Source organism: Polypterus senegalus, chromosome 3 (assembly GCF_016835505.1).
Source record: "Polypterus senegalus isolate Bchr_013 chromosome 3, ASM1683550v1, whole genome shotgun sequence".
Lineage (NCBI taxonomy): Eukaryota > Metazoa > Chordata > Cladistia > Polypteriformes > Polypteridae > Polypterus > Polypterus senegalus.
Window position 1 is genome coordinate 289495095 of NC_053156.1, and position 15971 is coordinate 289511065.

General features: G+C 39.6%; 1 protein-coding gene across 2 annotated transcripts in view; it reads right to left on the bottom strand.

The window, feature by feature from the left end:
* Positions 1 to 12698, bottom strand: part of sike1 (suppressor of IKBKE 1) — a 32430-nt gene extending 19732 nt beyond the window's left edge. The window contains exons 1-3 of one of the 2 annotated variants that reach the window (XM_039749405.1): positions 12571 to 12698; positions 1617 to 1847; positions 78 to 183 (exon numbers count right to left, since the gene is read on the bottom strand). In XM_039749405.1, coding sequence (XP_039605339.1) covers positions 78 to 183; positions 1617 to 1775 — 265 coding nt within the window. In that variant the 5' untranslated portion in view covers positions 1776 to 1847; positions 12571 to 12698. Of the gene's footprint in view, positions 1 to 77; positions 184 to 1616; positions 1848 to 12265; positions 12407 to 12570 lie in introns of those variants that run through there. The other variant, XM_039749406.1, reaches the window with a different exon arrangement.
* Positions 12699 to 15971: the final 3273 nt, after the last annotated feature.

Consider the following 15971-nt stretch of genomic DNA (forward strand, 5'->3'; position numbering starts at 1 on the left):
TACAATACCACATTTCAGAACACGTAAAATAATTGGCAAGAAGCCTTATGTCTTCCGGCCATACCTTCATTTCTTACCTCTGTTCTCCTGCTGCAGCTCTTTAATCTGCGAGTTTTCCTGTGTGAGGAGGATGTGAGGTTTGTACTTTAATAGGTCCTTAAACTCAGCACTATCCTCCTGTTGCTGTAAACACACATTATCAAAAAAAACATTAAAAGCTAGTCAAACACATACATCTATACACCAAACAATAATGACCTATGATTTCTTAGTTATTATTATATGACATATAAATACTTATAAATATGATTGAACTTCTACTGCATAACTAAAACCTAAATGCATAACAAAAACCTAAGTAATCTGAAACACAGAAAATCATTTTTATGCCGATAGTTTAACTTATATTTTTTGCAATTTACTTTAAATATACTATGTATTAATAATTCACAATGATAAAATGTGATTTATTTCAGTATACTAATTTATCAGAAAAGTAAAAACAATGTCAATGTGTATGTATTTTATGTTACTTTATCTCCCATCACCAAGCACAGGATAAGTAGTTAGTATAAGCAGATAAATATTTAATTTTGAAAGGGTTCAATGTAATTAGGTTTCCTAACAAAATCATTTTCTTTTTGTCTAACTAATATGATCCAAATTAAGATGGTACTCTGCCTAATTGAAAATGTATAATGGCAAAGTTGCTTGCATATCAGGTCAGCTTATGTGCATTATGCGGTGAGCACCCATAACCTGTCTTGGATTTTGTAGGCATCAAATAGGGACTGCAACTTGTCCTACACTACCAAAAAAAAAAAAAAAAATGTAATTCAAAAGCTCAGTTACAGACAAGAGATAGTAATGGACTGCCATCCCATCCGGGGTCCTTTTGTACCATAGTAGACACAAGGTTTTCCCAACTCATGCTGTAGTACCGAATTTTTACGCCATGCTATTCATGATTTTTTCAAAAGGCAAAAGTAGCCAAAAAATGATTGATCTATCTTATGCAAAAGTACCATTGACCGTGCAATTGAAACGTTCTCCTGTTGAGCTTTCCAATGAGCTATAGCTGAACCATACAGCTTGGACAGGGACAAAGTTACAGCTCAAAAAGAAAACTATAAATGTATCCTTTTTATGCTGTCCACAGTGAAGAAAACTTGTGAATTAAAAAAAAGGTAATATTTCATCAAAAACAAAAATGGTGAAACAAAAACATTTTTGAAAATCTGTTGAATTAAAGAGGAATAATCCAAAAAAAAAAAAAAAAAAAAAATAGTTTATTTAAGCATGCCTCTTTTTCTGTGCTCAGTAATTTAAACTACTTGACAAAATAATGGTGCGCATCCCTTTGGGGTAGTAGTGCAATTACGGGTACTAATGTCTCATCTCAAGATGTTTTCTGCTTTTTCCCCCCAGAAGGGACTCAGTTGATAGAGACACTTAAACTTAACAAGCGTTGCGTTAATAATAAACATTACACAGTTGCTCCCTTGGCAGGAAAAAAAACATATTTCAGATTCATAACATTGTGAGATAAGCTCCCAAACTGTTGAAGAATTTACAAGTAAAAACAATTCCAAAGACATTTATAGCCTTGTGAATACCTTCTCCAGCACTGTAGCCCCCACTTCCCTCATGCTTTCAATGCGCTGGTTCAAAATACTTGACTGGTCAATCAGACACTCTGCAGCTGTGTCATGCTCCTTCAGACGCTCCAGCAGAGTTCGGGCATCTCCCAAAATTTTCTCCAAAGTGCATGTCATTTTTTATGAGAAATGTTTTTCACTGATGCTGATCACCATAAAAGATTTATATTTTGTAAAGAAGCCAGCAGCCTATTAAAAAAAAAGGAACAAAACATGAATTACTAATGTGAAAAAATCTGTCTTGGCATAAAGTTATGGAGTGAGCACCAAGACTACTGCATACATTGTTGTAAAGGCAGTCATTATAAACATACAAAAACAAACACCTTCGTGAAGGTAAAATGCACATTTCTGCCATTAACAGAGCTTACAAAGACACGTTATGTGGATTACCAGTGAATCTGGCAAAATTTTGCATGCTATGCTAAATCTTAACACCATTAGTATCAAAAACCTTTTCCACAATATGCACTGCTGAGATCTCAGTAATGAACCCCACCTAACAAAGACTGAAGAGCACAGTAGTTACCCATTTTCATTAAAGGTAAGTGGTAACACTTTGGTTTCAGTACTGCAAAAATGCATCCATTAGTAATTTACTATTACAGTACAGTGGTACCTTGGTATACGTCCTTAATCCGTTGAAGATCCTTTGACTTATACCAAATAAGACGTACACCAAACAAATTTTTCCCATAAGAAATAAAGGGAAAATTATTAATCCGTTACCATGAAAAAAAATCCTATTATTATTGGCATATTATACATTGATGGGGTTGTATAAAATAATTTAAAACACTGCTTAATACTAAAATACATAAATACAAAAGCAATTAGATGAAATAAATGAAAACTTAACCTCACTTTACTTTTTAATAACTTTTGTGTTGCACAATCGTAGATACCGTCATTCTTGGCATACGGTATGCAGCAGCCATGTCCTGGATACGCATGCCACCTTCATACTTTTCAACAATCAAGTCAAATTTACGCGAAAAAACACAAAATCAAGTGAAAATTCACACAGAGTTATAGCGCGGGTTGTTCACGGAATGCTAGCAACTGCCGTACTGACGCTTAGTGGGCAGTCGTGGCTTTGTCTCAAGAGAGGTAAACAAGGGTAGCGCATGGGTTGTTCACTGAATGCTAGCAACTGGCGTAGTGACGCTCGTGGGCAGTCATGACTTTGTCCCGAGAGAGGTAAACAAGGGTAGCGCGCGATGTATGTTCTAGCACGCAAGTCGTATTCCAAACAAAGGTCGTATACCAAGCAAAATTTTTCGTGTCCAAACAGGACGTATGCCAAGATGGACTTATTCCACAGCGGACGTATACCAAGGTACCCCTTGTTTGTAACAATTCCTTAAACACTTCTTTGAGTCTTCATAACACTTAGAAAGCATCAGTAAAGTGTTTATTCGTCTCTGCAACGAGATCTATGAACATAACATCACTTTGGAGTTTGTCTGTGGTGGCTTAACTGAAACACATTTTCCTTGATATTTCATATCTTCTTATGTAATACTCTACCCTGGCTGTCCAGGATTTTAAATCACCTGTAGCTCGCAAACCGTTTGAACTATTGACCTGAAATTTGGTACACATATACAGTACTATATGACCTCTACTGTTCGCTTTTGGGGTGATGATTTGTATTACAGTTTTTGTTTTTATTTTATTTTATTGTAGAATCAACTCTCGGCAGCACGCAGCTGAGCGGCCGTGCGCCATTCTAATCCCTACTACCTTCGCCGTTACTTCCCCTACCACTTCATATCTTAAATCATTCTTGAGGCAGACTGAAGACTTAAGTGCCAGCTTAAATGAAAAATGAAAAAATACGTACTAAGTAATTGCAACACAAAAAACGACTTAATCAGTTTTAACCCAAGAAAATGCTGACAGAAGAGAAGCAGCGAGCCACTAGAGTGGAGAAACCAAGAGCTGCTCACGAAGCAGCAAAGCCATCAACCTCTGAGAAAACAAATGCTAAACGTACAGAGAAAGGATGAAAAGTATAGGGGAAGTGTATTCACTGTACATTATCATGCAGTACGCCTTTACTGGTTTAGTATATGACCTGTGAATCCTTCATATTATGAAGTAATTTTACCACAAAGTCAATATGCCACACAGCAGAGAGACGAATAACAGATCTACTAAAGAAGCCTTCATTAATGTCTTGTTACATAAGAGTAAATGACTAATAATTGCATTTTTGCAGTACCTAAACTAAAGTGTTACTAGGTAAACGTCATGAACCACTGACAAATTGCATGTTATAAATAAAAACCTTCCCCTCTGGATTTCTAACGTACCAGTAGTTTTATTTTAAACTTACTATGAAAACACTCTTTTAGCAGATAGTGTTTTCTAATAGCCAACATGTCATTCAAGAACTTACTTTGTGAAATCAATGAAATCACTTTATCGGCCTTTAACTCCTATTGTAAAAATATATGCACACAATAGTTCTGTTGCTATAAACTATTTTGACTAGCCGTTAATCCCAAAAAGAATTCCTTTTGATTGTTGTTTGTAATTTGGGTCTTGGTAACAAGCCATAAATGCTAATGAAATTTCACATACAACAGTACACCAAGACTTGTTTGATATTAATTCATAACGTTTTCCAAATTGCTACAAAAATCTACAATTAGGCCACCACTGCATCTTGTAGTGGTGGCAGGACAAGTCACAGTGCGAAGGTTCAGAAAAGCTAAAGACTGCATATATTAAAATATATTAGGCTTTTGAATTTTTATTGATGAATATTTTAAGAGTACATGGATTTTAATGCACATTGAGACAGCTGTTGCTAATATTTGAAATTAATAAAACAAAGACTACAGCTCAAAGTATGCTTTTTATATATTGTGACAAGACGTATTTATTTAGGACTAGGGTATATAATTCTTGGTGCTTTAAAGCGAATCTGATGGAGTTGCTGCATGTCACAAAACAGGAGATTTGTGTATTTGTGAATTAAGAAAATATTACTATACAAGTATGAGCATAACCATATTTAAACAGAATTAGTTTTGTCTTGTCAATTTATTACCTTAAGGAACCTGATTACAAATGAGACCGTTTAAGGGCATGATGTTTTAGAAGAAATGTGAATTGAGTTGTTTGGGTAATACAAAGAAGGCAATATAATGGTTTAAACTTTCATTATTATATCTTGGCCGAGATGAAAAACAAAGTATGCTGGACAAAATAAAATTCTATATACAGTCGTGAAAAAGCACACACCATTAACATTTTTTTAATAAATATGGACAAATCAAGATTTGATCTTCACTTAAACAGAATCTTTAGACAAAGAGAATTTAAAACAGTATAACAAACATAATTCCACATTAACATTTTGTAGTCGATTGTATGATTTAAATTGTACTGTATAATTTAAACATTACGGAAAATTTTGCACAAGGAGAATGTGGGAAAAGTGCCCTATAAATGTAAAGAATTATTATTATTGTTGTTACATTTAAAATTAGAATCAGGTGCAGCAAATCAGGCACAAATGATCAGATCATCATTAGGTAAGCTCTTGTTAGAACCTGTAAGATTTAAACCTTAGACATTGGTTTGCTCTTTATTGTTGCAGTGTGTGTGGACACCATGTCCAGGTCGAAAGATCTCTCTGAAGCCTTCAGAAAGAAGGTTATTGATGTACACAAGTTTGGAAAGGGATTTAAGAAAATGTCCAAACAATTGGAAATGAACCATTCCACTGCCCAGAAGATCATCTACAAGTGGAGAAGAATTTCAAACAACTGCCAACTTGTTTAGGCCTCTCCACCCCAGCAAGTTCAGCCTAAGAGCAGAGCACAAGATGATGAAAGAAGTCTCTAAGAACCTTAATCATGGATCCTACAGGTAGTGTAGCTCTTGCTGCTATTGATATCAACGTGCATGAGTTTAACATAAGAACAAGGCTGCACAAATTAGATCCACTATGAATTCTTCATTGTACCAGAGGGTGCTTGAAGAGAATATTAGATCGTCTATCAGAAAATTTAAGATAAACTGAAAATGGACCCTGCAATACGACAATGAGTCAAAGCATACCAGTAAATCGACCAAGAAATGGCTGTAAAGAAAGAAACGAAGAGTTCAGGAATGTCCAAGTCAAAACCCAGATCTGAATCCCATTGAGATGCTATGGGATGATTCAAAATGGGTTGTGCATGCAAGACACTCCACAAATATCACGGCTGAAAGAACTGTGTGGAGGAGTGGGAAAAATATCGATTTGCTGATCTTTATTTTTCATTTAAACGATTCAATATCGATTCTCAAAGTCTCAAGGTCGATCTTCTGAATCTCTATCCTGCTCAATTACTATATGTAAATTTTTGCTTATCTCTGTTTTAGTGTCAGATCCAATAAATGTTGCTAATGTACCTGTTAAGGCAGCGCCACACTGCATCGGTAAAGAAAAGTGGATAAAAGCAAAGCTATATGCAAGTTGTGCAGCTCAGAAGTTAAATATTGTTGTAACACAACAAATTTGAGAAATCATTTATCCAGACGTCACCCATAAACATAATCTCAGTTGACAGCCAAACAAAGAGTCTGAACAATCCAAACTGGAAATGGTAGGCAGCCACAAGCTTCCATTTAACTCATCTGGTGCCCAAAAAAACAACTGAATCTAAAGCAGTTTTTATTTGTAAAGATATAAAGACCCTACATCGTTGCTGAAACAAGGGCTTTCCACAAATGATGCAGGTTTTTGAACTGCAGTATACTTACACCAAAAGTTTTTGAACCTAGGCTTTATTAAGATCTTAAGCAAAGCATCACATCATCTCAAAGGTCAGCGGACAGAGAAGCTCTAACTTGCGACAGCTGAACATGCAGGGCAGCAGATTTCTAAAGTGACAATCACATGTCACTACATTAAAAACAACTGTGATGCAGACAAGTGTGCAGCATGGTAGTCACAGCGGGAGCAACCTCGCTGCCTAACGCCATTGTCATCAACCATCAGTTCCACATCCTCATTTTAAAACGCTTCCTTTCTGTCTGAGGAGGAAGTGTAAAGACACATTTTCAAAAATTGATTAACGGGACTGTTACACATTAGCAACTAAAGATGTATAACTTGTAGAATTATTGAAAGACACAAGTCTTGCAGCTATATCTTTAATTTCGACTAGGATTACTGAAAATGCAATTACTTTTAATAATAAAAAAAAAAGTTATTACATGTAACAAAAACATGTAAATACCAGCATGTCAACATAAGAGAAGGTTTGTCTAGTGCCCACTGCTGTACTGATGCAGATTTAGCATATGTCCTTTGTGTGACATGTTTTGAAACAGTAACCAATACATAGCACTATGTTGCGATTAGGACATTATAAGTGTGTTTTTGTATACTTTTCCTACAATATTTCTTTGGTTGCTTGTACATGACAGGGTCAAATGTTAGTGCCTGATTCACATAATCAACCCACCCCATGTATTATTGTGGAGTACCACAGCACAAAACTTAGTGACTTCCACATTTCCCCTGAGATGAACATTGACAGTTGCAGCACTGTACAAAGTGACATTTGTTTCACGATTTTTGTCACACTTTAAATCGGGCTTATTTTAAAACCTACATATACTTCTATACTTTTCACAATGTATCAAACTTTAATGTGATGTTGTTAGATTTTCAGATTCTTATTCCGTTTTTAAATTATAAACTAAAAAATAATAAGAACTCAAGTCCCATGAGAGGAGAATTTGTGCCAAGAGATTTAACCACGCCCGGGGCCGGAAACAAAAGAAAAAAAGAGTAGATGACAAAGACAGCTGCTGTACAGGCTTTTAAATGTTTGAAGAATCAAGCGAGATGCAGATCGCACGGCACGGCAGCAAGCCAGCAGCTGATCAAGCAAAGAGGAGGTTTCCCATTATATTACCGTTTAAGAGGGGGTTTTGGAGCAGCGACCGCGTCTCCTTGGGGTGCGTTCAGTCCCCCTCTTCACAGCACGAGTGGCAGAGACGCGAAGTGGCTGGCAAGCAGGGGGTAACCCCCTAGTATATATATTTTTTCACAGCATGATGCTATTTCATCCACTAGATGGCAGCAGAATACTTTGGGCTGTAAAGTGTAGTATTATGTGTCACCCTGAATCTGACTTTGGTTTAACCATTATTGCATTGGACAGTTGACTAAAGTTAAATTTGAAAGCATATTCTTACAGGCAAAATCTGCTCCCCCACGAAAAGATCGAGATGAATTTAAAATATCTTCGCAGTCACCTGATCAAGTGACAATCAGTAACCTTATATAAACACATGGATGGTCAGATTGTTGTCCTTTGTTATTTACCTTTTTCTCATCATTATGACAGTAATATACAGTGCACTATTGTCCAAATAAAGCTGTTGAGAGTGTAGCAACACACTGCTATTATACAGACAGAGGTCTTGTGAGTAATCAACCAAAGTTGAGACACCTGCAGGAATTATTTGAATCAACTTTCAAGGCTTAGTTAACATCTGTTGCAGGAAAAAAGCTATAAAAGCTTCACTCAGTGAGTGAAGCCAATGGTATATATATATATATATATATATATATATATATATATACCTATACCCATTGGCTTCACTCACTGAGTGCAAGGGAAAAAAAATCAAATTTAGTCTATAAGTTATTAAACAGTAAAACATTAACATTTTAAGAAGAAGTAAGGATACATTGAGCACTACTGGAGTGGTTTCGGGTAAACTACATTTTAAAGACGGTATAACACAACAGGTAAGTAGTACTAACAGCAGCTAAAATGTATATGGATGATCTCTCGGTAGTAGATCCCTTTTGAAAGGCGCTACACTACGGCTGTGGTATAGAAATTACATTTTCTATGTGAACGTTCAAATTTCTGCCTGTGGTAATGTGCCTTACCAGCATTACCAGCAATTAAAGAAAATTAGTTTTGTGTACTCTGCAGTGTTAAGAGAGAAAGGCTTTGGTTTGGGATAAAAGGAAAAAAGGTGTAAAGAACGGAAACTTGCCTTTTTGTTTTATATAGTGTAGAGAGACGTCTTCGCTGACGATATGAGCTCCTTTTGGGGACCGTCGCGGTGGGTCTCATGTAGACTGGAGAGACGGCCCTGCCATTAACCGGCCGGGATGGCACTGTCGGTCCTCTATTCCTGTGCGTGTCTTCCGCGACCTTGTAATCGTATACGTGCAAAAGAAAGTGCAAAGCGCCTTAATATTAGTTTGCCGCGGTGTAGAAAAGGGATCCCGTGTTTGCAGTTGTCTGGGCAATAGCTCAGGGGAAGGAGGAAAAATTTAAAAGTGCTTACTTTCACTTAAGGCAGAAGTGCATTCAGCATCTCAAAGGCCGGCACAGCTACGTGCCGGCTGCTCAACCTTTATAGTATTTTTGAAGGGCAGGAGACGCCACTTTTTGCAGACATGTTCACGTGATCAAAAGTCTATGCGCTCTTTGGAGGTCTTGCTTGTTCTCTGCGTACTGCGTTCACAGTCAGTTCACGTGAGCCGCTCGGAGTACATGCATTGAAGGTTCTCAGCTGTGCTTGTGCTATCTCATGCGATCTTGTGATGTCCAGGGCTATATTTAATGTTAGCTGAGACCCGGCACTTAAACGTTTCTCTCACACTTTCGCTGAGTTTGTGCCAAACACTAGTCTATCCCTGACCACCTTATCTTCGTTTGCATAAGCACAGCCCTTCACCCGCGAATATTTAGCAGCAGGGTGTCTATTGGATTGCTGCTGACTGACGGCCTTATATGGGCAGGCACTCAAATCCGTGGGAGGCGTGACAATGTGGGACGCAACTCACACGGCGACCGAGCTGCAGGCTATTGCTGTATATATGTACATAAGTAGGTTCCAGTTAGGACCGTTACACGTAGAATTTGGAAATGAAAGCTGCCTAACTTTTGTAAGTAAGCTGTAAGGAATGAGCCTGCCCAATTTCAGCCTTCTACCTACACGGGAAGTTGGAGAATTAGTAAGTCAGAGCTTTGCCTTTAGTGTATATATATATATATATATATATATATATATATATATATATATATATATATATATATATATATATATATATATATATATATAGTGATCCCTCGCTATATCTCACTTTGACTTTCGCGGCTTCACTCCATCGCGGATTTTAAATGTAAGCATATCTAAATATATATCACGGATTTTTCGCTGGTTCGCGGATTTCTGCGGATAATGGGTCTTTTAATTTATGTTACATGCTTCCTCAGTTTGTTTGCCCAGTTGATTTCATACAAGGGACGCTATTGGCGCATAGCTGAGAAGCTACCCAATCAGAGCACGTATTACATATTAAATAAAACTCCTCAATGATATACGATATGCTTCCCGCGTGCTGCTTTGCACACTTAAAAGCTCTAACAGCCCGTATTGATTTTTCATTATTTGCTTTTCTCTGTCCCTCTCACTCTCTCTGAGAAATACAGGCAGATACTTATCCATCATGCAATACCATCAGGGAGGCATATGATTGGCCCCATTATGTGCTCCTGACGGAGGGGGTGTGAGCAGAGGAGCTGTTTGCACAGTGGCTGTTTTCTTAGAAGATACGGATGCGCCTGTAAAAAATGCTGAAAGGCTACCTTCACATTGATCCCTTCATTGCGCCACTTTATCGCGGTGCTTGCATACTTAAAAGCGCAACAGCCCTATTGATTTTTGATTGTTTACTCTCTCTCCCTCTCTGACATTCTCTGCTCCTGACACGCATTCTTTGAAGAGAAGATATGTTTGCATTCTTTTAACTGTAAGAAAGAACTGTCATCTCTGTCTTGTCATGGAGCACAGTTTAAACTTTTGACTAAAAGGGTGTTATTTCATGTCTAGAGGGTTCTAATAATGTTAAAAAACATATTTAGACGGTGGTAAACAGGTTTTCAATGCTCTAACTGCAAAAATATTAGATTTCTAAATAAAAAAACCTACTTCTTGGAAATTCATTTATCTGTCTGGAGCAAATCAACCACTATAAACAAGGGTTTACTGTATAACTGTGCGGAGAATATTTATAAACAGTGTGGGAGAGTTTCTAAGAGCTTAAAATATATAAAAATAACCATACAAACATATGGTTTCTACTTTGAGGATTTTTCACCTATCGCGGGGGGGTCTGGAATGCAACCCCCGCGATCGAGGAGGATTACTGTGTGTGTGTGTGTGTGTGTATATATATATATATATATATATATATATATATATAGTACTGTGCAAAAGTTTTAGGCAGGTGTGGCAAAATGCTGTCAACAAAGAATGCTTTCAAAAATGGTGTTAATCATTTATTTTCATCAATCAACAAAATGCAGTGAATGAACAAAAGAGAAATCTAAATCAAATCAATATTTGGTGTGACCACCCTTTGCCTTGAAAGCAGCATCAATTCTTCTAGGTACACTTGCACACAGTTTTTGAAGGAACTCGGCTGGTAGGTTGTTCCAAACATCTTGGAGAACTACCCACAAATCTGTGGATGTAGGCTTCCTCACATCTTTCTGTCTCTTCATGTAATCCCAGACACACTCGATGATGTTGAAATCAGGGATCTGTGGGGGCCATACCATCACTTCCAGGACTTCTTGTTCTTCTTTACGCTGAAGATAGTTCTTAATGACTTTGGCTGTATGTTTGGGGTCGTTGTCCTGCTGCGGAATAAATTTGGGGCCAATCATACGCCTCCCTGATGGTATTGCATGATGGATAAGTATCTGCCTGTATTTCTCAGCATTGAGAACACCATTAATCCTGACCAAATCTACAACTCCATTTGCAGAAATACAGCCCCAAACGTTCAAGGAACTTCCACCATGCTTCACTGTTGCCTGCAGACATTAATGAGTACCGCTCTCCAGCCCTTCAATGAACAAACTGCCTTCTGCTACAGCCAAATATTTCAAATTTTGACTCATCAGTCCAGAGCACCTGCTGCCATTTTCTTGCACCCCAGTTCCTATGTTTTCGTGCAACCTGAGTCACTTGGCCTTGTTTCCATGTCGGAGGTATGACTTTTTGGCTGCAACTCTTCCATTAAGACCACTTCTGGCCAGACTTCTCTGGACAGTAGATAGGTGTACCTGGGTCCCACTGGTTTCTGCCAGTTCTGAGCTGATGGCACTGCTGGACATCTTCCGATTTCAAAGGGTAATATGCTTGATGTGTCTTTCATCTGCTGCACTAAGTTTCCTTGGCCGACCACTGCGTCTACAATCCTCTGCGTTGCCCGTTTCTTTGTGCTTCTTCAAAAGAGCTTGAACAGCACATCTTGAAACCCCAGTCTGCTTTTAAATCTTTGTCTGGGAGAGACCTTGATGATGCAGTATAACTACCTTGTGTCTTGCTGCTTTGCTCAATCTTGCCATGACATGAAACTGTCTTCTTGAAACAGCATTTTTTTCACACCTGCCCAAAACTTTTGCACAGTACTGTTATATATATATATATATATACACACACACACACACACACACATTTATACAAACAAACATAAATAGAATTATTATATAAATTAACTTTTTTACTAATGGCATTGCGAGGCTTTCATGATAAAATACAACTATCAAACTAACTTATCTTAGTTGACGTCCAGGTCTGTAGGCTATTTCCTCAGCATGCAATCATATCCATATTTACTGTTATTCATTTCTTTACCAACTGTCGTAATATAATATTGCACGTTTTAATTAATGTCAACAAAATCACTTATTCTGTAAACTGTGCAGCAACCTTGTTAGGAAGGTAGAACACCAAGCTCCGTTACAAGGACCGGAAAACGAAACGTTACCGGACGGAAACGCTGCACTGTTTCACAAACCTGTACAAGATAACAGCTAGTAACGTTGCAAAATTTGGGAACTGTGCAAACTTGTCTTACCTTAAAACCTTGGAGCTGCAAACAAATCTTACACAGAGGAGGAAACAAGCAAACAGTGTTATTATGCTGTCCGCCCGTGCTGCTCAACCGTCCTCAGATCCACTTCCGCCCAATGTCTGACGCCACAGCTGCCAAACATCCCGTCTTGATGGCATTCTCTGGGTCTTAGAGTCCGCCGTTTATAGTGCAATGTTATAGACCGGGGCGGGCAATGTCGGTCCTGAAGAGCCGCAATGGCTACAGGTTTTCATTCAAACCCAATTGCTTAATTAGAAAGCAATACTTGTCAATCTCAGACGTTATTTAATTTTATGGCTTGCTAGTCTGCAATGTAAGGTTCTTATATCGTAGATTTTTTTCCCTTTCAAGGATGTCATCCAAATGATCTGAAGCCTTAAACGTTCCATTTTCAGTCTGTCACATTTTTCTATTAAGTGTTTTATTAAATTAAACACTGCATGATGAACCCGGGCGGCACGGTGGCGCAGTGGTAGCGCTGCTGCCTCGCAGTTAGGGGTCCTGGGTTCGCTTCCCGGGTCCTCCCTGCGTGGAGTTTGCATGTTCTCCCCATGTCTGCGTGGGTTTCCTCCAGGCGCTCCGGTTTCCTCCCACAGTCCAAAGACATGCCGGTTAGGTGGATTGGCGATTCTACATTGGCCCTAGTGTGTGCTTGGTGTGTGGGTGTGTTTGTGTGTGTCCTGCGGTGGGTTGAACCCACAGAGAAACTATCTATCTATATCTATATATATATATATATATATATATATATATATATATATATATATATATAAACTGCTCCAAAAAATTAAAAAAACACTTTGAAAACACATCAGATCTCAATGGGAAAAAAATATCCTACTGGATATCTCTACTGATATGGACTGATATGGTAATGTGTTAGGAATGAAAGGATGCCACATTGTTTAATGGAAATTAAAATTATCAACCTACAGAGGGCTGAATTCAAAGACACCCTGGAAATCAAAGTGAAAAAATAACACAGCAGTCTAGTACATTTTATTGCAGCAACTCCAAATTGCACCCATGGTCCCCACGTGCTTGCATGTATGCCTGACAATGTCGGGGGCTGGGGGCTGGGGGGATTGATTAGGGATGCTCCTAATGGGATGGTGTCCTGGGGGATTTTCTCCCAGATCTGGTACATAGCATCACTGAGCTCCTGGACAGGCTGAGGCACTGGATGGACTGAAACATAATGTCCCACCCAGAGGTGTTCTATTGGATTGAGGTCAGGCAAATGAGCGTGGGAGCCAGTCAATTTTATCAATTCCCTCATCCTCCATGAACTGCCTGCATACTCTCGCCACATGAAGCTGGGCATTGTAATGCACCAGGAGGAACCCAGGACCAACTACAACAGCATAGGGTCTGACAAGGGGTGCAAGGATTTCATCCCCATACCTAAAGGCAGTAAAGGTGCAGTTGTCTAGCCTGCAGAGGTCTGTGCGTCCCTCCATGGATATGCCTCCCCAGACCATCACTGACCCCCCACCAAACCGGTCATGCTGAACGATATTACAGGCATGGCTTCTCCTCACCCTTTCATGTCTGTCACATGTGCTCAGGGTGAACCTGCTCTCATCTGTGAAAAGCACAGGGCGCCTGCCAGTGGTGAACCTGCTAATTCTGGTATTCTATGGCAAATGCCAATCGACCTCCACAGTGCCGGGCAGTGAGCACAAGGCCCACTAGAGGATGTCAGGCCCTCAGGTCACCCTCATGAAGTTTGTTTCTGACTGTGTGGTCAGAGACATTCACACCAGTGGCCTGCCTGCTGGAGGTCAATTTGTAGGCTCTGGCTGGGCTCATCCTGTTCCTCCGGTCCTGCTGATGGGTTAAGGACCTTTTACCAGGGGCTCTGTCCAGCTCTCCTAGAGTAACTGTCTGTCTCCTGGAATCTCCTCCATGCCCTTGAGAGTGTGCTGGGAGACACAGAAAACCTTTTGGCATTGGCATTTATTGATATGCCATCCTGGAGAAGTTGGGCTACCTATGTCACCTCTGTAGGGTCCAGGCATGGCCTCATGCTACCAGTAGTGACACTGACCGTAGCCAAATGCACAAATAGTGAAAAAACAGATGAGTAGGGAGAAATGTCAGTGGCCACCACCTGTTAAGCAATTCATTCCTGTTTTGGGGCTCGTCTCATTGTCGCCCTACTAGTGCACCTCTTGTTCATTTCATTAAACTGATTAACAAGCCCCTCCGCTACTTAACTGATCAGATCAACAGCCCACAAGTTTCATTGACTTGATGTTATAAATTGTGAAATATATAAATAATGTGCAATAACCCAATAGTGCAATAGTTATTTATTCTTTCCAGTATCTAAATAATATGCAATAACCCAATAGTGCAGTAGTTATTATTCTTTCCATATGTATATGTATATAGCGTCACAGAATTTTTTTTGCAACTGTTTTGCAACTTTTTACAACTTTTTGCACCATTTGTTTATTTACTTGTTGTGTTCTACATATATGTGTGCTCTGAAGGAGCTGCTTTTAATCTCATTGTGCATGTGTTGTGAGGCCAGCCGGCATTTCAGTCTGGCCGGGACGTCCCTCAACTAAGAGAGAGAGCCTTTTTAGGGCACTACATCCCCTGGGACGCTAGATGGCTGCTCCCCTGGACAGAAATGGTTCCCAGGATTCCCGCAGGGCAGCATGGGACATGGAGTCCGGTTCTTCAGCCCTGTTGGGTGCCGTGGTTGCCGCCAGGGGGAGCTCACCAAGAACCCTGGGACTATTATGGTGACGTTAACCCGGAAGTACTTAGGAGTCACGAAGTCGGAATACCCTCAGTACTTCCGGAAGACCTGAAGACAGCATATGACCCGGAGATTGAATGTTTTTGGGTCAGAGACTTTAAAAGGACTATGGGAAACCCCAGCAGACTGAGCCGGAGTTGGGAGGTAGTTTGACAGAGCTGCTGGGAGGAGTGGAGGATTTGTTATTGTGATTATTGATTTATTGGAGTATTGTGGAGTGGAGGTGTTTGGTGCACATTATTATAACAATAAATTTAATTATTTGGACTTTTACCTGGTGTCTGACGTATCGTCTAAAGGTTCAAGGGGATGATAGCGCCCTCTATATTCCACAGTGTATAGTGACAATAAAAGGCATTCTATTCTATTCTATTCTATACTCTCATTAAAAAGCCCCTGCACTGTATCTTCAGGGGGAGCAGCCCTGGACGGTGCAATACCTTCCCCTGGATGCTAGATGGCCGCCCCCTGGGTTGCAATGGTGACTCGGGTTCCCGCAGGGCTCCATGGGAGTTGGAGTTGGGTGCAGCCCTGTTGGGACCCGCAGGCAGCCGGAACATGGCAATCAAGCACCTGGAGTACTTCTGGGTGAACTATAAAAGGGGCCAGC